Source organism: Acomys minous (genome assembly GCF_964271855.1).
Source record: "Acomys minous genome assembly, chromosome: 8".
Taxonomy (NCBI): domain Eukaryota; kingdom Metazoa; phylum Chordata; class Mammalia; order Rodentia; family Muridae; genus Acomys; species Acomys minous.
The window spans coordinates 34,242,708-34,266,648 of NC_140489.1; the positions used below are offsets into that span (position 1 = coordinate 34,242,708).

The 23,941-nt window shown below is 46.0% G+C and overlaps 1 protein-coding gene across 3 annotated transcripts in view; it reads left to right on the plus strand.

Moving 5' to 3' along the window:
- Window positions 1-23,941, plus strand: part of DPF3 (double PHD fingers 3) — a 277,263-nt gene that overhangs the window by 201,604 nt on the left and 51,718 nt on the right. For 2 of the 3 annotated variants that reach the window (XR_014780988.1, XR_014780989.1), the window contains exons 8-9: window positions 13,266-13,394; window positions 16,102-17,488. Coding sequence is in view for 1 of the 3 variants with exons in the window: in XM_084792130.1 (XP_084648256.1) it covers window positions 13,266-13,394 (129 nt within the window). In the remaining 2 variants the exon portion in view is untranslated. The remainder of the gene's footprint in view (window positions 1-13,265; window positions 13,395-16,101; window positions 17,489-23,941) is intronic. The other variant, XM_084792130.1, reaches the window with a different exon arrangement.

Consider the following 23,941-nt stretch of genomic DNA (forward strand, 5'->3'; position numbering starts at 1 on the left):
AATCTCAGTGAGCCAGGCCCACAATTTCAAAAGTCTTTAAAAATCCCCTGTGCTTTCTCTGCACAATTGGAATCTACTACTGATACTGTTTTCAGAACACTTTTGGGAGTAGAGATGAGATCAAAGCCTTAGATTTAAGCATAAAAACAGCATAAATAAATTTGTGCTATTCATCCATTCATTTATTGAATCAGTCCATCCATCCATTTATCCATCCATCCATTTATCCATCCATCCGTCCATCCATCCATCCATCCACCCATCCGTCCATCCATCCATCCGTCCATCCATCCATCCATCCGTCCATCCATCCATCCGTCCATCCGTCTATCCATCCATCCATCCGTCCGTCCATCCGTCCGTCCATCCGTCCGTCCGTCCATCCGTCCGTCTATCCATCTGTCCATCCATCCATCCACCCATGCTTCCACCTGTCCACTCACTCATCTCCCCATCCCAAGTTTGGTACCTATGTTAACTAAGTGCTGGGACACAGAAGCAGAGCTATGAATTAAGATTTGGCCTCGTCTTTGAGGAGCTCACAGTCTCAGGTAGGAATGTATAATGGGCCATGTACAAAGGATGAACTCGCCCGTGGCTCAGTGGCACTGTATGCGTTCCACCTCGTGAGGCAGGGTTGCCCTTGGTGGGGCACTAGGCTTACTTGTTGACTCACTGGACGTGGAAATACTCAGGCTCCAGCAGCAGAGAGTCCAAGGTTGGGAACCAGCATGGAGTGTATTCTGGTGTATCCTAAAGCTTAAGGACCACTGCACTGTAAGGTTTTGAAAGAGTTCATCAAGGAGACGATGTTCAGATTGGCCCTAGAAGAGCAAGGAAGAATATTCAGGAGAGAGAGAGAGAGAGAGAGAGAGAGAGAGAGAGAGAGAGAGAGAGAGAGAGAGAGAGAGAGAGAACCTCGTGGCTTCAGATTGGATGCACATGGATGAAGGCAAGGAGACCTGTGGTGGCATGGCACATTCACACTGTGGATAGCAGCCAGATCTCATGGTAGTATTGAAGTCAGGGCCGGATGAGACAAGAGACCACAATTGGAGGCATCTTCTGTGCCATTTCCGAACCTTTATCCTATTGGAACCATCAGAGCCATTCCTAGGAAGGAGAGAGGATTTGTAAAGAAACTCATTTGTATTTAATAACTTTTATTTAATAGCATAAACAAGTATATGCTTTCAAACCAAACTTGGAGTTCTTTAGAGGGAAATGTTTTTTTATTTTCTGTTTTTTTTTTTTAAAATATCGCACTATAAAATTTATCTCAAGTTTGTTTTTCAGGCCCACATAATTGAAGTTGTGATATCCTAGGCCCCTGGAGGTCAGACTCCTATACATTGGCCACATCTTGGTTCAGAGTTCAGCTTCCCTTTCTGTCACTCTTAAGAGGAAAATGCCCAGAGCCCGGCTGCCGTTAAGGGCAGGGTGGACTTTGTAGAACTGTAAGAGGGAAAGCTGAATCGATTAAGGGTTATGTCTGCTGATTAGACAATCTGGAGATCAGTCTGATAATGTGCAAATTATCTTCGAGCACTCCATGATGTCATTGCCACCCTGCTGGGAAAAGACTAGAAGGTGTTTGTCTTCTGACATGCGTGTCCTCTGTCATGGGCCCAGGGACAGCGAGCACAGGCATCGGGAGCTGAAGACCATCTTGGGAATGTGCTTGGAAACCTTGACTAGCTCTGAAAGGTGTGTGAGAAGCTAGAAAAACCCAGGTAGCCTGCTTTCTACTGAGTGTGGCGCTGGTATGTCAGCCTTCATGACAGGGCAGATGAGACACAGCCAGATGCCGGCTCTTGCTGAGAAAGCCCTTCATCTCTCCCCTCCTTCTTTCCAAACCAGCAGATCTGAAGGACCAGCAACAGACGAGTTATGATCTAAATGGTTTTCAGGCTACAAACCAGGAAGCCTGTGGGGTTTCTTGGCTCCTCAGAGGTGTAAGTACTTAGAGGTGATTTCCCAGCCCTTTGGCTGAGAGGATCGTGATGGCATTGGAATTGACTGGTCCAGGGTGTGACCCATCACCTTGTCACCCTGCTTTCCCATTGCTCTTTGGATGTGGCTCAGCTACTGACACCTCCCTAACCTTAGTTGCCTTATCTGTGACAGGGAGGTAAGCATTCCGGCCTCACAGACTTGCTGTGTGTTTTCAGTGAGATGAAGGGGTCTGAGATTGGCACGAAGCCTGTTTATTTTGGGTAGTCATGGCCCATTCCTGCCCTATTTAGACCAGCAGACCATGTCTGTGACCACAGATGGCTAATCAGAAGGGACTCTATCTGAGGCAGCTTGAGGGGCCTTTTATTTATTTATTTATTTATTTATTTATTTATTTACACTCTGATGCTGTGTTGTTGGCACCCATGGACATTATCAGAGCCTGGCCTGACCCCAGCATATCCTTTGCTAAATCTTTGACATGACACCAATTCTTCTGTCCAAGTAGAACCCAATTATTTATGGAGCCCTGGCTGCATGTGTACCCAGTTGTGGGGGGATATGTATAACCAGGCCTCCCAATTGGAACAACATACGTATGGTCTGTTCTTGGAGAACTCCTAGGGTAAGTAGGGAATAAAATGGATGCTTGGAACCAGGTGAGAGAAAGAAGTGGCATGGAACCCAGTCAAGGGTGCCCTCCTGTATCTACCAGCACATTTTCTAGGGCTGACTATTCACACGCCGACTGTCTAAGCCTCCACGGTTTCTCTCACGTTCCTTCATAGAATGAGCAGCACTGGGGACAATAACACTTGCTAGCCTATCTTGAATGGTCCAGGCACAGTGCTCAGCCTGCCGTGCGTAGCTCATTCATTTGTTACAATAACCCTAAAAGGCAGGTGCTGTCCTGCCCAGAAGGACATGAAGACCAAGTGACATGCCTGTGGATGTGGCATGAATGTGGATTCGTGTGTTTATCTCTGATTCTTGGGGAAGCTTATTTGTTTAAGCCTTTGCTTTTCTGTCTGTTTCATCAGAAACGAAATGCTTTTTGCATGCAGTACAGGAAGGAGGGAAAGAAACAACGGAAGATCTATTAGGTGCCTGGCAGTTTTCACACATCATCTCGTGTACTTTTCACAAGTGCGAGTGGCATGTGTGAGAGTTCTCATTTTCCAGAGAAAATGGAGGGTCAGAGAGGGTTGTTGAGTAACTTGTCTCAGTGTATACAACACGTTGGAAAGCTGAGATGGGCTTGGATACCAGTGAGCTCGGTCAGGATGCTGAAATCCCAAGTGATGGATCCCAGGCCCAGGATCCTGGATCTTTCTTATGGACCAACTGAGGATGCCCCTTCCCACTGGTCAGATAGCTGTCAAGTGCCTCTTACTACACATGGTGTTTTAGAAGAGGTGAATGCATTGACAGACCACGTCTTTGTTAGCTAACAGTCCACTGATGAGGGACCTCAGAGCAGGGACTCAGCCAGGGTAGAAACCTGGAGGCAGGAACTGAAGCAGAGGCCATGAAGGCGTGGCTTGTTCCTCATGGCTTGCTCATCCTTCTTTCTTGTAATGCCCAGGACTAACAGCCCAGGGGTAGCATTGCCCATAGCCCATATCAATCATCAATTAAGAAAATGCACCACAGGCCTATCCGCAGGCATTTTCTTTAATTGAGACTCCCTCTTTTGTATTGACTCTAACTTGTGCCATGTTGACATAAAAACTAGCCAGGACAGTTTGCTGACCAAAACCAACTTGGGGAAGAAAGTGTCTATTTTTGGCTTGCAAGTTAGAGACCGTCATTGAGGATGAAGTCAAGTCAGGAGCTCAAGGAAGCACTTGAAGCAGAGACTGTGGAGGGATGGTGCTTACTGGCTTGTGCCCACTGACTTGTTCATCAACTTTCTTACACAACCCACACATTCCTGAGTAGGGATGGCACTGCCCACAGTAGACTGGGCTCTCTAATATGAACTAGCAATAAAGAAAATGTCTTACAGATATGCCCACAGGTCAGTCTCAAGGAGGCAGGCAATCCATCAATTAAGGGTTCGTCTTTCCAGGTGTTTCAAATTGGTAGCAAACATTAGCCACCGAAGACTGCCATAACAGAATTCCAGCCTGAGTGGCTTAAACAGCAGAAATTGACTTCTCAACAATGCTAGAGATAGAAGTCCAAGATTGATACGACTTCAGAGTTGGTGTCCTGTGAAGCCAAGATCCTTGGGGTGTATCAGCCACCCTCTTGCTCTGTTCTCATACAACCTTACCCTCCATGTGTGCAGACAGACAGAACTCTGCCAGCATGTAACACCTTCACGCCAGAAGAGGGCACCAGACCTCATTATAGATAGTGCTGGGAATTGAACTCAGGACCTTTGGGGAAGCAGCCAGTGCTCTTAACCTCTGAGCTGTCTCTCCAGCCCCCAGTAAATGATTTTTTTTCCTTTTGGTTTTTCGAGACAGGGTTTCTCTGTGTAGCTTTGGCTGCCCTGGACTTGTTTTGTAGACCAGGCTGGCCTCGAACTCACAGAGATCCACCTGCCTCTGTCTCCCTGAGTGCTGGGATTAGAGGTGTGCGCCACCCTCAAAACTTCGTCTAGTCTATTTCCCTTCCAAAGGCCTCAGCTCCAAATAACATCACACTGGGCATAGGGCTTCAGCATGAGCGCTGGGGGATGCAGAGATGCACTGGGATCCCCACCAGACACATTTATTTCTTAAAGATCTTTGATGATGTTTTCTATTTGCGATGGTTTTATGGACGTCACCCTTCATTTTACAGAGGCTCAATGAGTCTGTAACCTACAAGCAAGTTTTAATACAGTAAAGCAGAAGGGACAAAAATCATAGTACTTATGATTTCCTGACCCTTTGGAAGGTTGGCCAGCTTCCTGGGGAGCCCGTATGACATGAGTTTTTAGGTCCTTCCTTAGATCTATGGATTCTAGTTTGAAGGTTAATGGCCTCTCTAAGTGCTTTTCACTTATTTTAACTTTACTTTTTTTTTGTCCTTGGGGGTGGCACATGTCCTGGCGCACACATGGAGGCCAGAAGATAATTTGTGGGAGTGAGTTCTCTTTTTCCACTATGTGGGTCCTAGGGCTCAAGTTCCAGTTTCAGGTTTGGTGGCAGATACCTTTACCTACTGTGGCCCTTTGTCAACCTCCCCAGGTGATTTTCATAGCGAGATCTGGGAAGCTCCACGTTATAAAATCCCATCTACCCTAAAAGGCCCTATCTATATAGACTGCCAGACTCTTGTACTTGGGTTTCTTGAAGGTGTGGTTGTGTGTTGAGGTAAGGTGTGTTTGGTGGGCTAGCCAAGGGGCACACTGCCTGGGTTCCGAGCCAAGAGAGTCATTAAGTTTCGCCTTGGATAAGCTGCTTCAGCTGCTTGTGCCTTGAGCATTATCTATGTAAAATTATAATGTTGATGTTATCTTATAGCTGCAGTGAAGTAGTAATAGTAAGTCAAGTCACTAGAGAGGACCATGTCAGCAGAAAATGTGTGTGGCATGAGGCGGTGGAGCTGCAACATGTCCCCCGAGAGCTGTGCATGCTAGTTTAGATGTGAAATGTTCCTTCAAGGCTCATGTGTTGAAGGCCTAGTCAATATTCGAGGAATGAGCCAATCTTAAGAGGAGAGCAGACAAGGTGGGAGGAAGGTAGGCCATTGTGTGTGTTGCGGGGGATGTGTCTTTAAAAGGGATATTGTGACCCTTGCTACTTCCTGTCTCTCTCACTTTGCTTCTTGGCTGCCAGGGGTTGAATTGGTCTCCTCCGTCATATCCCACCCCCCCAACCATAATGAACTGTGCTACTGCAGGCCTAACGTGGCTGGCTAGTGAGACCCAGCATCCTTCCTGTGCCTGCCTCTGAGCATCAGGATTACAGGTGCACACCATGCCCAGCATTTTACATGAGCGCCAAGCTCCCTGGGCTCCTGCGGCAAACGCTTTACCCACCACACTGTCTCCCTAGCCCTGCACTTTGTGTTTCGAGACAGGACCTCTCACTAGTCTGGAGCTTTTGGGTTAGGCTGGGCCGGCCAGCGAGCCCCATGGACTGTGCTTGTCTCCCCAGTGCTGCCGAGGACAAGCGTGCATCTCCACACCTGGCTTTTTCATGTGGGTCCTGGGAATAAAAAGTCAGGTGCTCGTGCTCAGGCACTGGGCGGTTTCCTCTAGCTCAACTTTCCTTAATACTCTGCCCTGGGCAGCAGGACTCTGGCTCCCATCGCCAGCCCTGCCCTTCAGTGTGTCCTTTTCCTTCAGTTTTTCCGCTTTTTAGTCTCCTTAGGTTTGAAGTATGAGAGGCACAGCCTTTTCTTCTTTACTCTATTTTGGCTCAGTTGGCACAGAAGATGTGAGTCCTATTGCAGGCTGAGTTCACTGGTGGTGATGGTGAGACGCTCAACCCTCCCCCCCCAACCAAAAAAAAAAAAAAGGGGCCTCTGTGAATATGTGTCTATCCTTTCATTAAGTGTTTATTATCAGCTTGGTGACAATCTTATGTGCCAGGTGCTGGGAACACAGAGAAGAAAGACGGTGCTCCTGCCCTCAGGGAGCTCCTGGCTAATTGGGAGAGAGACACAAACATGAAACGATGAAAGCCGGCATCCCTTTGGGTTGGGATAAATTCCCCTTTCTGTCTTTTCTTCTACACTAGTCTAATCCTCAAGTAATGGACACAAAGGACGTTAAATAGTCCTCTAACACACTGCGTGCTCCAGACAGGCATGCGCACTGGTTCCTAGGGACCTCCCCCTTGTGTGTAGAGGCTTCCTCAGAGAGGCCATCCCTCCACCCTGCCTTTACCTCCTCAGGACCGTCCGTCCAGCCTCCCTGTGGCATGTGCTGCCTTCCAGCTCACTTTGTCTCCTGTTGTCCTTGGCGATACGGAGTGTGGCAACTTATCAGGCTCGTCTGTAAACACCAAGACTTATTAAATCAGCCCCGGGCCTTCCGTTCTCCTTACACACCTACCTCTGTGTCATGGCCACTCCACACTGGCGTCCCCCTCTCCAGCCTTATCCTCCACTCACATTGTAATTGTTCTCAGCGCTCGGTGGCTGAGTGACAGGGGCAGAGGACTCTTGATGGCCTAATGGTCATGTGGTGAGTGGACCTTGATGTCCACTTCTCCAAGGAGCTCCTGGATCCTCTGTTTTTCTGCACCCAGGGTGAATGGCATTGTTTGCTTTCCAGAAAGCGGGGGGCCACGGACCGGCCTGCATGGAATCCCAACACGTTTTTATTCCTTGGATCCGAGGGATTTATTTTTTCATCAATTCTAGGGGAGCAGTGAAAAAAGGAGGCAGGCCTTGGGGATAATTTATATGAGTAAACACGTAAGGAGTCGGGTGAGCGCGAGCATGAGAATTAAGGCCATTTATCGAGGCTTTGATGCTCAGCTTGCCCTCTGGTCCAGCCTTCCCCACAGTCTTGATCACACCACTTTTAACCCTCTCCTGGCTCTGGTTCATGTTGGGCTGCTTCTGTCTCTGCCCAGCTGCCTTCCCTTCCCGTTTTTTTTTTTTTTTTTTGGCTGCTTGGTTTCCAGCCCCTCCCACAGCCCTCATTAAAGGCTGGGAGAAGGTAGTGGATGTGGCAGTGGCCTCCAGCTGAGGCCTGCTCACTGATTCTGAAGGGAAGGCACACTGGGTTATGCTCTGCCTCCTCACCCTCCCTCTCTCCGAAGCTGCTTCCTCCAGCCTATCCTGTCCACTGTGTCTTCCGTGGCCAGCCTGGGGCAGCCTTTCTGCACATCCTCTCTCCCACTCCCCCTTTTTCTTTACTCTGTCTTCTAAAGATGCGCCTGCACAGCCAAGTGGTACCAGGCTAACATGCTTTACACTTGAGAGATGAAGTAATAACAGGTGGCAAGAGCAGAGGCTGCTGGAGCCCAGGATTCCGGTTGCCATGGAAACATGTCAGACCTGTAGAGGGACACAGGAACTGTCAGCCATGGAGGGTGGTGGGGGAACAAATGAGAGGGGTTAGGAGAGGCACATCTCTTCCTGGAGGGCTCTGCTTATGGCTCCCCATTTTTCCAGGTGTTATATGCCCCAACCAAGCAGGCTTTGGACAAACAGCTGCACAATGGGGTGGGGGGGGGTGGGGGGCTGGAGGGCATGGACCATGGCCTCGTGCTTGTGCACATCAGGTCCTGGCAGGCAGCCTGAGCATCTGCTCAGAATGGGAAGCCATGCCTTTGTGCATGTGCCAGGAAGAAGCATCAACTTCTGGCCTGCTTCCTTTTCCCCGGGACACCTGGGGTATAGTTCTAATCTCTCCAGAGATCCAGAGGGAGCTGACTGGTGGTGGCCAGACTGTTCCACCAGTCACTGTCTTCTTGAGTGACAGGTACATCACAGTGGGGGTGGCACTAACAGGAGGGAAAGGCAGCCCTGTCATGAATTTGGCGCTTTTATTTCCCATAGATATAAACCATAATTTAACCGTACTAATGTCCCCTTAGCATGCCTATTCTCACTTCTTTGAGCATGGTGGCTAGAATCTTTGAATTTTGGTTACTTCATCTTTTGATTTATACTCCACACTGGTCCATAAGAACCAGTGAGAGAGCATATGTTGGCCATGTAGGCTAGATACTTGTTTCTTTTCCCTTATTCTTGCTTTGAGTTATTTGAATGTCCTCTCTCACTTGTGTTGTCTCCCCCCTGGATTCCCTCATGAGCTTTGTCCCTGATCCCTACTTGTTTATTCCCTTGAGGTGTTCTTGAGCTATCTCCCCCAGGGAAATTCCCAAACTCTCAGGGCTCACTTTTTTTTCTTGGCAGCTTACTTGTATCTCTTCTACGAGCTCTATGATGGACATTAATCAACAGTAAAGCAAATCCATCATTGTGGACACTGGCAACAAGACACCACGGTTTCTTTGTCCTCTCCACTGTCTTATTCTACAAAGTGAGACTCAATTTTCCATATGCAGAAGCAGAGACTCTATTTAAATCCTACTTGCCAGGTCTGGGCAAGCCCCTTACTTATAGTCAAATCCTTTTCACAGTGATCTCATGTATAGGGCCTGGAAGTTGCTTGTGGCTAGGTCAGGCCATAGGCCACTGTAGCCACAGTGTGAGCTCTGACTTAGTGCTCCTCACGAGTCTCTGGAGTTCTCCAGAGAAGCGTTTTTACAGAGTCACCCTGGATGGAGTACCATGCCAGGGACATTCAATTTAAGTTCAGAAGGAATCTCTGCTTTTAGCGGCCAAACAAAATCATTTTTATTGCCTCAAAATTTATAATTAATATATTGGGTGAATCAAATAGACTTGAAAGAGATTTGTGAACTGCTTGCTGTACAAGGTCCAGCTAGAAAGTGTTTGCTCCTAGACCTCCTAGGAGCGGAGCAGTGTGAATGTCTGGGGATACAGACAACTGGGAAGGACCCCCTTTCCTCTTTTGTAGCTGAGACCTGGAGCCCAGCACCTTAATCTTTTTGCATTTTGGTTACCTCATCTTTCAAACAACTCCTACTTCACACAGGTTCTGTAGGAACCAATGCAATAATATGTGCCTGGAAGCCAGCCACTAGAGCTAGCCCCACTGTAGCTGTAAGCTGATACCTGCTCTCTTCCTTCTTGGCAAGCTGAGTCACTGGGAGGCTAAGCAGGTAGATATGACCCAGTACCATTTCTCAAGAGGTAACGGATTATGGTTTTGCGCTTTTCGGAATGGCTGTGTCAGCCAGACTTTCGTTGCTCTGATAAATAACCCAGAGAAACAATCCAAAGGAGGAAAGATTTATTTTGGTTCAAAGTTTCAGAGGTTTCAACCAACAGCTCCTAGGTTCTGTGCTTCCAGGGTTACAAGGACGCAGAGTAGAGCAGACAGTCATGGCAGAGAGGGCATGGTGGAGCAAAGCCTCCTACTCTGGGATGGACAGGAAGCAGAGGAACTTAACAGGAGGATGCCAGGGCTGTGACATGCGCCCCCCCCCAAGACACATCCTGAGTGACCGACCCAGTCAGTTCTACTAACTCCCAAAAATCGATTTGGATTGTGAAATTATCACTGGATTAGATCATTGATTAGGTCAGAACCCGTATGGTCCAGTTACTCCCCTTAGAGTTCTCCCTTGGACTACTGCTGCCTTGGAAACCAAGCCTTTCAACCCATTAATAGTTGTGTGCGGCGGCATTACTCTTCTAGGCATTCAGGACCTTCGGCTACCCACTCTTGCATACTCTGGGAGCTGTTTGTGAGTCCGTCTGTTTGGACATGGACCATCTCTTTGAGGAGTCAGGAAGTTAACCAAGAGCAATGAATGATTTCTCTGCCACAGGGAAAACTGGTACCGTGCTCTGTGCACGTGCAGGTGTATCACCCAACTCCTGCTTACATCTTTGTCACCTTGTAAAGCCATTCAAGCCACAAATTGATGGTCACCATTTCCAGTACACAAGTCAGTACTGCGGGTGCCCGGCAGTGAATCTGTCTGAAGGGATTGGGTGTGACTCTATGAGGCAGGTGTGCATGTTAATCAAGAGAGGAAATAGTGATGCTAACCTGGTGCCCTCCCCGAGGCATGACTGGTCATTGCTGGTAGGGAACAGGGACGGTCCATGAAAGTACCTCGCTCGACAACCAATCTTGAATACCAAAATGCGTAAGAGAACCAATGTGCCTGCAATTAGCCCATAGCCTGTCATTTTACTGAGATAGAAGGATGCTCTAAGCCTATTGCTGCAAGAAGAGAGTAAGATCTCAACCAAAATTAAAGCATGGCTCTTACTGCCTCCTCACTCCCTCTCCTCTCCTGTCTCATGGTGCTCTAACACTGAGCTATACCCTCTCCCCCACTGTCATGTTCCTAAACTGGACCATTGCTAAACCAACAATATGGCCTCACCCGCTCTTATCACAATGGTACCTTCCTCACTGCCGTATACAGGCATTTGGTCTTTCTGTATGCATAAGTACACTGCTCTGATAGCTTGCCACCAGAAACTTCTTTAAAACTAGGATCCCATGTGTGTCAGGCAAGCATCCTCCTAGTGAGCTATACACCCAGCCCTCTCTTGACTATTTTTATTTTACATTTTGAGACAGGATTCCATAAGTTGCCCAGGCTGGCCTTTGACTCCTCTGACAAGCCTTGAACTTATGATTCTCCAGCCTCTACCTCCCAAGTAGTTGGGATCACAGGCCTGAATAACCTGAAGCTCTTGATTCAGCAGGATATCATGCCTATGGTTCCTTTGGTGAATACCGTAAATAATTCATGTAAAATACACATAAATAGTCTGGAAGTTATTAGTCTATATTTTTCCTTCTTCATATTTATATATCATCAGGGGAGACAGTGAATTGAAGGCATTCAGATTTTTTGGTGGCAGAAGTATATTGAGAATGAGGAAGAATATCTGATATTGCAGGAAGTCCGTGTGTGTATAGAACAGAGTTAGGCTGGGACCCTTAGACTTTTGGGGGGCATGGCATATATGGGGTTCTTTTATTATAAGTGGGAAGGTCCTTAGACGTGATTAGCACTGCACACTTTGTGTCTAGGTCACTCAATCATGAAACTTTGCTTCTCACTTTAATATTATCTCACCTCTAGCTTATTTTTAATACTTAATAGACTTCAGTCCATCTCTTGAATAGGAAACCAAAAGCTTTTATTTGCTTCATAAACATACTTAGATTTTTCTCTAGAAAGTACTAAAAATGGAGAAGAGGGCAATCGAAGGAGAAGGCAGAAAGGGTGGAGATTGTGTGGGCAAAGCACATTTCACAGGCAGAGTGAACTTTGGCAGATGTGCAGGCCTTGGGCGAGTATTTGTAAAGCCCTCTGCTTGCTATGCAGATGTCTTTGAGATCCAGTGGTTGCGGAAGGAAAGCCCATTCTCCTAAGACCAGAGAGGGTGGCCCATTCCTCTGCCTCCCCCCTCCCAAACAGCCAACACTTTTCTTGCAGAGGATTGACTGCCTGCTTGTAGATGGAAATCAGTGACTTAGAAACTGATTAAACAATTCAAATAGCAACTGATAAATGGATTAACCCCTCCATAATGTAATTCTGCTAGCGTTTGTCTTCCGCCTTCCCCAGGTAAGTTTTCTATTCCTGGAGGCAAAGCAGAGGCATGGAGGAAGCAGAGGCCAGAGGGAATCGTATTAAAGGAGGCGAATCCGTTTATCACTTACTGTCTGGCTAGTATTTCTGCTCACATATCTGCTTCCTCTTCACAGATTCATACCCTACGGGACCCAGATTAACATTAGCCAGTGAACACTGAAAGATAGCTGCAGACACTGAGGATGCTAAGGAGGAAGAGACTTTGGTGGTTAAGGCTGATCCCACAAACAGGGAGACTTTTCTTTTTAGTGGTAATCAGGCAGTGTGAATACTAAGAAATGTCTACAACAGGAAGACAGGAATAAGAAAACGGAAGCATTCTCCCACACGTGGAACCTGTCCGAGGACTTTCAACCAGCCCCCTAGTGACTGGGACGATTGTGGTCCTCAAAGGCATGTGTTAAACAGGGCTCTGTTTTCAAGCCAAGCCCTGATTTGTTTTGACATTCAGCAGGGGTAGGGTATGGAGTTATTATGTTCAATTACTTGTGAAGATCTTCAGCCTACACCTAGGCTCATTTCTGTCACCATCTCTGGCACGAGACTGAGCTAAGTGCCTGGTCAGCCTGTGGTCCAGTCCTAATGCTAGACACTTGAGGTCTTCAGACAAACTTATCCTAGTTGCTTTCCATGACCACTGAGTCTCCACTCCTCAGAGTTGAGGCTAAGAACAGACACTTGTGCACATGTTTATCAAGAGCCCTCAAGAACCTCTCCAGCATGCTATCTAGAAGTTACTAGCCACAGACGCTGACTAAGCACACACTTGTCAGAGGCTCAGCCTGGGTGTTGGCTGTCCTCATCTTCCAGTCACTGTTTAATGTTTCCATCTGATGTTTTGGAGTCTTTGCAGGGTTAATAGGGGTCTCCCCGATTAATAACTAATAACTCATACCATTCTGAGTAGTTTATTTATAGATGGAATCAGAGGGGCAATGGGGTGTCTATAAAAACACTGAATTAGGAGAACTTGGAAAGATGAGACTGAATGAATTGTAAGATGAATACCATTGGACCAAGAAGGATCAATGAAACACAAGCAAACAGCAGATCCTAGCCCAATATCACCAATCTGTCCAAAGCTCGTAACAAAAGCTTCCATTCAAAGCTTTCTGTTCTTCCTGGAAGAGACCACTCCAGTAGAACAACCAGTTACATCTAAGGCTAAAATTGGAATTATTTCTCATGTTTCCACAGCCCAGAAAGGACCAGATGGGACAGTCATTCCCAATAACTACTGTGATTTCTGCTTGGGGGGCTCCAACATGAACAAGAAGAGTGGAAGGCCTGAAGAGCTGGTGTCGTGTGCAGACTGTGGACGCTCTGGTGAGTGTGGGCCCCTTCCTGCACTGTCTGCTGTAGGCCTCTTCTCCTTGGACTATTTTGCCATCTCTCAGTGGTTGGGGAAGGGGAGGAGAGTGAAGTGATGATGGTGATGACTTCTATGGGAAAGGAGTTTTCAGGTCATTTTCATGTTTTTCTTCTTTGGGTCTTAAGGACCCAAAAACCATTCTCTGGGTCTCAGAGGAAGAGAAAAGGAGGTCTGGCCTTTCCATGGGGTGGACATTACATTGTACGTGTCGTTGTGGTCAAAAATGAGATGGAGCGGAGATCCCTGGAGATTCCAGGCAACATGCTAGCTTATACTGGATGATGAACATGTGACATGTGTTTGTTCTGTGGAAATACCTGGGAAAGCCCCAGAGTATAGAAACATAAGAATCAGGGAAGAAGCAATGTCCTGAACTGTGGGGCTCAGAGATTGCTGGGCTCCTATCTACCAGCATAACCCTACCGCCACCATTGGCTGCTCATCCCCATATTTCCATGTAAACAGAACAGAGCTACCTATACATCAAGGAGTCACAGGGCAGGCATCCTTGGGACCAACCTGCAATTGACCTTCCATACTCTTTTCGTCTTCAATTTATCCAAAGACGACGGTATCAGAAAGAGACTTTTGGTTTTGTTCCTTCATTCTTAAAACGAGTTAGACTTGGCTGCGGATTGGTTTTCAGTTGTAGATAAATGTAGATAAATCATTATTTTTGCCTGATTGTGGTTGCTTGGTGTTTACCCCCCTCCCTCCCATTTTTCTATGTCATAATTAGACCAAAACCCAAGGCAGGGAGGAGAGATTATTTCAGATGCAGTTTCATCAGCTGCTTTCCATAGGCGAGACACTTTGGGTGGTTGGGTCTAGCATGAAGGGTCATTTCCTCTTATACTTTTTGATCCCAGTGTTATTTTCGGCCTCAGTCCCAAGAGAAGGAACGAAGTGACCTCATCTTACTTTTCTGCAGCGACCCAGTTTTCCCTGTTGTGCCCTTAAGTCTTACCTTTAGCTCTTATATGTTTTGAAGCTAAGGTTGTTTAGGACTCTAGACAGCCTTGAGTAGGAAAGCAATAATTGGAAACAGGCTTAGTGTCCATGGCATAAGACCCTTTACATTTAATTTTCAAGGACCCTGCCAGGGAAGCTTCCTTTGTGCAACTCTGTCAATTTATTTATGGTCCAAATGTGATCTCTAACATTGAACTTTCATGTGGCGGATACGACCCTTATGATAGACGGCTCTGGTTTTTAGGTTTTTTTAAAAAAGAAAATTAAACAAACGAACCTCAATCCAGTGCTTTTTATTTGTTTTAAGATCAGACAATCAGACATCAATTCTATCAGAAGCAAGGCCACTTGGTAGAATGGTGCGCCAAACCTGGTCTTGTGGGGTACAGTAGGTTTCGGTGGGTTAGAGAGGGCAGCTTTAGAGTTCTCACTGTAAACCGCTTTCCCCCTTTTCTTTCCAACAAAAGCTGAGGTACTTCAACTGATCCATAGGCATCAGGAGTGGGATGCTGGTTTTTTTGTTTGAAGCCTTTCTTCATACAACCTTTGCTCAGCATTTCTTTCCTTGGTTCTGCCTGCTATGTGCCTCACAGGCCATTTATCAGTGCCAGAGTTATTCTGGTGGGTTATAATTGGTGGGTTATTGTTAACACCTGACTCTAATGTTCCTGAACTAGTTAATGTACAGGTGGCATTAGGCTCTTGGGGGAGGGGGAGCGGCTGCTGAGGCAGATGGGTGGATACATCTCTGGGGCCTCCCCAGGTATATGATTGGAAGAACAGCTTTTCTCTGATCAGCTCCCTATTACCTCTGTTGGCTGGGAGAAAGGCCCTGTCTGACCCTGGTATGGAAGGGACCATCTCTATGGCATTGGGTTCCAATAGTGTATGAAAGGAAATTTAAGCTTGAGTTTTACAGATTTTGGGATTTTTTTTTTTAAAGCCCATTTTCACCTTTCAGTGTGTCTTGAGTTCAAGTGGGCAGGACGAGCCTGCTGGAGCAGCTAAGCCCTGGGCATGTTTAGTGGCCGTGGTGTGTGAGATCACAAACATTCCCTTCAGTGCTAAAGAAAGGGAAGAAGTTCTTCTGAGCTACCACTTAGACTTTCCAACTGCTCTTTGCTTTCGGTGAAAATGACCTACACGGCGTCAGGGTGGAATTGAAAGAGCTGTCAAGGAATGGGATTAGAGGCGGGTAAAAATAAAAATAAAATGGACGGAGGCTTAACCACCTTGAATGGGTTATCTGACAGTAATACCTTGGTAAAGCTGACTGTCAAAGTAACGGACGAACATTGTTCAAAGAAACGTCAACCGAAACTACAAAGAAATGCCAACAAGGCTTTAAAACCACCAAGCAAAAGCACTGTGTGGGGCAGGGCTGAGGAAGCGTGTGCCTCTGTGCGAGCGAGCCAAAGGAGAGCTCATGTGTGTATCTCTTGCTGTCGGAAGCTGTGGGCACATGTATCGCGGTAGGGAATGGGACCTTTTCCAGGAAGTGGGATCTTCCTGGAAATGTGTGCTTTGTCCTAAGTCCCTGCCATCAGGTGATTTACCTGGCTAGTGTGACAGTGTAACGGTGGCTTATTATCTTGCTGTTAGGAATAACACTGTGATGATGTAATGAGAATATTAATGATGCTGTCTGTTGCTTAACCCATGTGCTGATATATTCATCATACATGTCAGCTCATTTGGGAGGAGAAGGCAGGAAGGAGAAGGAGGCAGCGGCCGCAGCACGTACCACGGAGGACTTATTCGGTTCCACGTCAGAAAGTGACACCTCAACTTTCTACGGCTTTGATGAGGACGATTTGGAAGAGCCTCGCTCCTGTCGGGGACGCCGCAGTGGCCGGGGTTCACCCACAGCAGATAAAAAAGGCAGCTGCTGATCACATGGGACAGACTGTCTGGCCAACTAGCCACCCCCTCTGACTCTGGCCATTGTTCTAGTTCTGATATATATATTTTTAAATGAAAGACGACTTGGGCGTTTCCCTTTATCCTTGCTTTTTTCCTTCTACCTTCCGTGTGTCCCTTCCCCTCCTCACACCCTTCTATTTTGAGTACAACTGAAGCACAAACTACTGAAAACAAAAACAACAAAAGAGCAGGATGCGAGTCTCCTCTGGGGAGAGATGGCATCATGGTGGGCTGTTTATTTCCCCCAGAAATAAGAAATTAGGTGGATTTTTTCTTTCTGCTGGGGGCGGGCATCTTTTTGACACGAGCAGAGTTGATTTCCTTAGTTCTCAAGAGAAGAAGAACATGAGGTTGGGAAACAAAGAACAAATAACATTAACAATTATTATTTATATATAATAGCTATTATTAGATTCAGATGCAAGGGGGGGGGGAGAGAGAGAGAGAGAGAGAGAGAGAGAGAGAGAGAGAGAGAGAGAGAGAGAATCAAAGAAAGTAATGTCTTGTTTAAAGGCAAGCCAGTGTGTGTGTGTGTGTGTGTGTGTATGTGTGTGTGTGTGTGCGTGCGTGTGTAGGATTTCCTCAATGGCAGTTGGTGACTCCACAGAGCAGACCCCTCCGCATGTCTCCTCCATGACCTTTCTGCTTGTGAGAAATGGCAACCATCCCAGAGAAGCCTGGGGCCACTTAACAACTGGCCTCCCTCCAGCGCTGGCCCTGACCAGCAGTGGCTGCCTCCCTCGGCTCCTCTCCTCTTTCCTTGTTGCTGGGTTTTCCTCACTTTCCTCCTGGCAAAGATCAGCTTCCGAAAACACAGAATGGAATGTCAGCAGATCACAGGCTCCGCTTGCTCTGATAGAGCAACTGAGGCCGGGGCATCCCTGGAAGGACAAGAGATACCGCACAGTGCATCTCCCCTCCCTTCGCCCCTGTGGGAAAACATGTAGCCGCCCACTGGACGATGCCGTCTTCTGTATTTCTTCTACTTTTTTTTTTTTTTTATAGTGCCTGCTAGGCACGTTGTTTTATCTTTCCAATAGCATTTCCTGAAATAAACCAAAGCATCACTTGGTCCCGAGGCCTCAGGGATAGAGAAGACTGTCCCATTGGCAGTCCCTGAGAACAGAGCAGCTGGGAGGCCCTGCTTAAACAGGTATGTCCTGGCTGAATTATCTCACAATGAGTGCAAAACCATCATAGTTTTTTTTTCCCCTCTTCTTTTTTATTTTTTTTTTTCTTTCTTTTTCTCCCTTGTTTATTTCTTTACTTTGGTTCTTCTACGCTTGCTCTTTTGTGTTTTGGGGTCCTCCCTTTGTGGTGCTGGGGTGGTGACTGGAGACTCTGGCTTGTGTGTGCATGCGGATACTGGCTTGGGCGTGGGGGAAGGGCTCTGTATAGAGAATGGCAAACTCCATTGGCTTCTGGCTTCTGGCTTCTGGCTTTAACTGCAAGAGAAAGCGGCTGGGGAAGTGCTTGGCTGACTTTTTCCCTTGGTTAAATGTGGAGGTGAAGTCTGTTGGCTTGGATAGGAATAAAGAGGCAGAGAACAGTGTGCTGCATGTCTAGGGTGGCATTTTGGGCTCTGGGGACCTGTTTCACAGCCAAGGGACTGAGTCTAAATTAAAGATCTCTGGGCTGGCAAGATGGCTTAGTGGGCAAGGGTGCTTGCAGCTAAGCCTGATAACCCAGGTTTGATCGGTGGGACCCACATGGTGGAAGGAGAGAACTGACTCTTGTAAGTTGTGTCCTCTGATAGCCACGTGTGCGCGCGGCATGTGTGTACACACACAGACACAGAGGAGCACGCAGGAGCACTTGCATCCTTGCATCTATATACACACACAGAATAAACCAACCAACCTACCAAACAAACAATAACCAAATGAAAGAGCTCTGGTTAAGCAGACTGGACCGTTTTGAAGATTCTGAATTCCCACAAAGTCTGGCCAGTGTATTGGGCATCCATGAGCACACATTGTGAGGTTCTTCTGGGTGCCTAGCCAACCGGCTGCTTGTAAGTATCCGAGGAGGCCTGCGTCCACAGCCTGCCTTGGGCAGAGCTCCCCGGATTAGGCTACTCATAGGATAACGAACTAACCCAGCAAAAGTAAGGCCACGCAGACACGCCTACAAAGGGACATCTCTTGAGTTTTCCTAGTAGCCCAAGATAGAGCAACTGCTCCTCTTCTGTTTCAGATGGGTATAAGCCTATCTGGATGTCTGTTCTCGCCTTGGGGATAATCGGCCTAAATTGTATGTGGTCTTGTTCCTCAGGAATGAGTCATAGACCTCCCCTGTGGTAATATTCCTGCATGCTCACACGCACTAGTTCCCCCGTGGGTCTCTGCTCTTGCTGCCACGTTCCACCTCTGCCCTTTCCTCCTTTGATTCAGATACTGGGCTCATAGCCTTATGTCTGTCGCTGATGATATATGAGCATCCAGGTCAATAAAATAAATATATTCAGTTTACACAGTGGTTTGAAGTCTTGCCTAGTTGTTCATGGTCCTGGAATCATCAGTGATAATTTGACTTTGAACTTGGGATATTTAAGACCCATGTAATTAAAACAAATTATTAAAAAAAAAAAGTCACGTTAGGAGTCTAACCTGTGCTTCTAATAAGGAGCCAATAGTTTAGAGCTATCTAACAAGGCTAACCCCCAGGACAGCATCTGAGAGTGACTACTGCTTTTCTGATTTCCTTCGCTAGGTTAGTTTGATTTTTTTTCAGTTTCTCCTGTTAGGCACAGTAGCTGTCACCCTTCTCCACCCGTACAGCCAACGTGAGCACAGCGGTGCCGCGTCACAATGTTTGAGCATCACGACTCACTTCTGTCTATCACCGTCATCTATAAGCAAACTCAGAATGCATGGTCTTTAATGAAAACATAAAAAGGAACTGGACAGAACCTGGAAGATGACCAGACTCCTATCTGTCTTTCCACCTTTCAGTCAAGGAAAAGTCAACCTGGAGAGGTTCACTGAGCGCAGTTTGAGTGAGTGGAACAGACATCGCTCCAGAGGGAGGTGTCTTAAAGCTTTAAGGGCGACGCTTTGGCAAGAAGGCATAGGAGAGGGTGGTGTAAGAGAAGGCAGCTGGCTGTCCTGGATCCCAGAAAACCCGATGGTGTTGATATTAGGTCTCCATCTCCCACCTCTAGAGAGCAGAGTGTGCTTGTGTGTGCTGGGCTCTGTTTTGTGTGCTTTCCTTAGAATACTTAACTCCCATCATGAGCCCCCAAGATAAATGCTTGTATGACTGCAGTTTATAGGCGAAGAAGCTGAGGCCTGGGAATGAGGTGAAACCCACCTAAGGACCCACACATAGTGAGGAACCTGATTTTTGACCCCCAGCAGCCTGCTTCTAGAGCTTTTCTGCAGGCCCTGTGTTGGTGCTGTCTCTCAAGTTGGCCTTAGTTAAGGAACAAAAATTATACATTCTAGACTTCACTCAGTTCCAGCTGAAGTGAAGGATGCCTGAGGTGAATGTGTCTTTAAAAGCCAATCTTCTAAAAGGCCATTTCACCTGCTTAAGAATAAGCGACTAGGTCTCATTGAAGAGAATTCTGATTCTGACCAAGGTTTGTACAGAATAATATTGTAGGCAACTCATCTTCTACATAAACTATAATCTTTAAACACACCCTGGGTGCCTCATGGGGACAAAAGGACTTTTATTGTGGCCTCATGAATTATAGGAGTTGTTTGGGCTGCTAGAAGGTTTTGATTAAGAATCACTACGAACATTTTGGAACGAAAAGGAAATCGCACTCACCTGTGGGATGACAGGACCAGAACACTTCAGAAATGCCACCTGGTTTTTCTCAGGACCAGGCCCCAGCACAGGGGAAGCCAAGGCACAGAACTGTGTGCCACAATCGACTCCTCTGGGGGAAACTGCCGATGTAAAGGTAACTGTTGTAATAGGCGACTATCTGATGTTTGCTCCAACCCCGATCTAAGACGTCATTTCCTGTTCCGAAGACTATGAGGAGATCAGAGAGTAAGATCAACACAGCACTGGGAATGAGGAATATGCATTTAATTTTTTAAAGGTACCTTAAAGTCAGCAATCAAATTTACTGCTGGTATTTTATAGAGAAGGATTTAATAATAATAATAATAATAATAATAATAATAATAATAATAATAATAATAAAATATATATACACACATATACAGGATGTTCACATCAATAGCATCCCTTTAAGCCTTCCTGCTTGCTTTGTGTCTCTATGCACCTAATGGGATAAAGTCTGATACTGCCGTTAGATAGCACTTGAGGGAACAGGAGATCATTACTTGGGGAGAGAACTAAAGGCTGTTTGGAGGTTCTTCCTTCATGGTGGAATAAAATTAATTAATTTTGTTCTAATTTGCCTCCTGTTTATGGCTGATGAATATGATCTTGAACATGTACTTAAACTTTGAGCAGACTCATGCATTAGGAATTTTCCCACAGGGGATCTTGTTTTGCCTTCGCAAGTGAAGTTGCTTATGTTGAGAGTTTTCTAAGTGAGGCACGTATTTGAGCTGGTGAGAGGGAACCTAGAGCAGACATGAAAGACTTTTGAGTTCTGGACTCGAGTTCCTGTGTGAATTTGTTGCTGTGAGTGATGCCTAAGTTTCTCTATGCCCCCGGATGTGGACATTTTTTTCTTTTTCTTTTAATATGTGAACGACACCATTGATTATAACTCTGAAAACAACCTTGTGAATTGAGATGTCATCTATCTCCATTTTTCTGGTGAGGAAACTGAGGCTTAATCAGCTTAGGTGATTGGTCTAAAATTCTAAAGTCAATAAGTTCTGGGTATCTGGGTCTACTCATTTTTTAAAAAATCTTAAACTCACTCTATCCCGACTTCCTCACACATCACATGTTTGAAGATATCTTGAATAGAATCACTAAAGGGCTTTGTATCTTCATTGGGTTGAGAAGAGTATTCAATATATAAACCAAACACAAATCAACAAAACCTAGTGGTTCTCAACCCACATATCAGATATTTACAATTCGTGATAGTAGCAACATTACAGTTAAAAAGTAGCAACTGGATAATTTTATGGTTGGGGTCACCTTAACATGAGGAACTGTATTAAAGGGTCCCAGCATCAGGAAGGTTGAGAACCACTGAAGTAGACAGTAGAATTGTGCTGAGAAGCAGCAGTGCCCAAGATCCATGAACTTCCTGAAAGGACTAGGACAGGGATTCCTGTGTGGCTGGGGTTTGGATGGTGTGGTGTCAGGGAGTGAATACTTGGAACCCCATTTTGATCATGTGCAGGAGAGCCTGTGACATTACAACAGTGAACCGCACAACGCTGGCGTGCTCAATAAGAGTGATTTCTTACTATTTATCCAAAATAACAATAAAGGGAAAGCCATTTTGCTTGCTTGGCTTCTAAAATAATTAAATTGGTGGAAGATCTCCTTTAGAGGTGATTTATTAGCTAGGGCTGGGGAGATAGCACAGAAGACCTAAATTCCCAGAACTGACCCCCCCCAAAAAAACCAGAACAAACAAACAAACAAACAAACAAACAACCCCCCCAAATACAAAACAACACAAAACAAAAAACCCCAGAGATGCTTGTAATCTTAGTGCTGGGGTAGGAGTGAGGGAAAAGATAGAAAGACCCTTAAGCTAGCTGACCATCCAGCCTAGTGTGGTAGGTAAGTTGCAGGCTAGTCTAAAATACAGTAGTCATTGCCTTTGAGTGATTCCTGAGGTTGCCCTATGACTTGTAATGCACACGCCTGCATTCCCCACCCCCACATCCACACAAAAGAAGTCATTGGTTTAGCTTAAAAACAAACAAACAGGTTAAAAAAAACTTTAGTAGGTTCAAAAGTATCTCAATCCTGGTTTTCAATCAACGACTAAACTTAAAAAGCAAGCAAACAGCAACATAAAACAAACAAACAAAACAAAACAAAACAAAACAAAAACACCTAAGAATTTCACACTTATTAAAAACTTCCAAGTTACTAAATTTAAAAATCCCATATGCCCTTCACCCAGATCCTCCAAAAACCACACTATACCAATCACAACCAGAAATTCATTTTACTCCAACACTACAAGCTGCAGCCATAATTCAAATTCTGCCTATTCTCTTGGCAATGCCATTTTTCTGATCCAGGATCACACATCACACCCAGCTAGCCTGTCCTCCCAAAGTTCTGTGACCTGGAGTAACAAGTTCCAGCATCTGCCTTGGGCTTTGAGCCTTGATGCTTGACTTTTGTAGTGTGTCAGCTAATCGTTTCATAGTCATTTCCTTTAAGTTTCTGTGCCATCTCCTAATGATGTAAACGAGGCTGTGCATTTTTGGTAAAGTTGCTATAAAGAGGAGGTTGTATCCTTCTCAGTGCATTGTTATCCAGGAGGCCCATGACTGATTTAGCCCTCTGCTGGTGAGAAATACATTTGGCCTATCAGCTGAAGTTCCCAGCTAGTACATTCATAGATAGGGTGATAGCGCTATTATTCAGCTGTGCCTGTCTTCATTTGGTGACTAGGAGCTGAGGACCATGTAAGGTAGTATGCACTGTAAAGCTAAGATACAGTGGAACTGGGACTAATAGATTTATTGGCCAATAGAATTACTTGTAACCAATTGGGGAGAGTGAGACCAGATAGCTACCAATCCTCAGGATGCAAGGGGCTCTCATAGGGTGGTATGTGATGTCTTTTGCTGCCGCTCACAGTCACCAGGGAGATTTTCTTAGAGGGAGCCCTCCAGACCAACAAGCTCCAGAGAGAGACTGATGTTCTTTAGGCTGCAGGTTTGCTGTCAGAAAGGATGGAGGTAGAGCTGGATTAAAAGCAAAGCCGGGAATCACAACTCGATCCATGCAAAATGGCAAAAATAACATGGAAGAATGTTCAAAGGTTGTGTTGTCATATATTATTCTTACCGGTAGTCTTTCTCCTCCAGTGATGATATGTGTGTGTGTGTGAGTGTGTGTGTGTGTGTGTGTGTGTGTGTGTGTGTGTGTGTGTGTGTTCCTGAGGGCAAGGGTGACATCCTGCCAGATAATACCCAACACCACCATAACATACTTAATGAAATAAAGAGAGAACTTAGCCATGCTTCTGAGATAATTAGTGGAGATACTCTGAAGTCTTATTCCATACACATTGGATATTTGACTAATATTTCTCATGGGATGGTAGAGAAACTGTCATCGGAAGCAGCATCCACTGGTTAGGGCAGAAAGAAAAGTTGAGAGTTGGAGGACAGTGAAGTGGTGGTAGAGAGGGAGAAAGGAGAGAGAATGAGGATGTGAAAGGCGAAGGTGGTGGAGAGCTGTCAGTGTGGGTAAAGATGCCGAGCTAAGCTTCTTTGGAGGGGCTGAGAGTAGGAGACCAAGAATAGTGAGGCATTTTCCATAGCATGTCGTTGACTTAGCCAAAATAAATGGGAGGAAAATGAATGCCAAAAGCGCAAACTCAAAAGTGTGTGTGTGTGTGTGTGTGTGTGTGTGTGTGTGTGTGTGTGTGTGTGGTGTTGGTGGATGGTTGAAAGGTAGAAATTTACAGAAAGTAAAATGCCCTGATTTGGGTTATGATATGAACTCTGACAAAGTGGCAGGG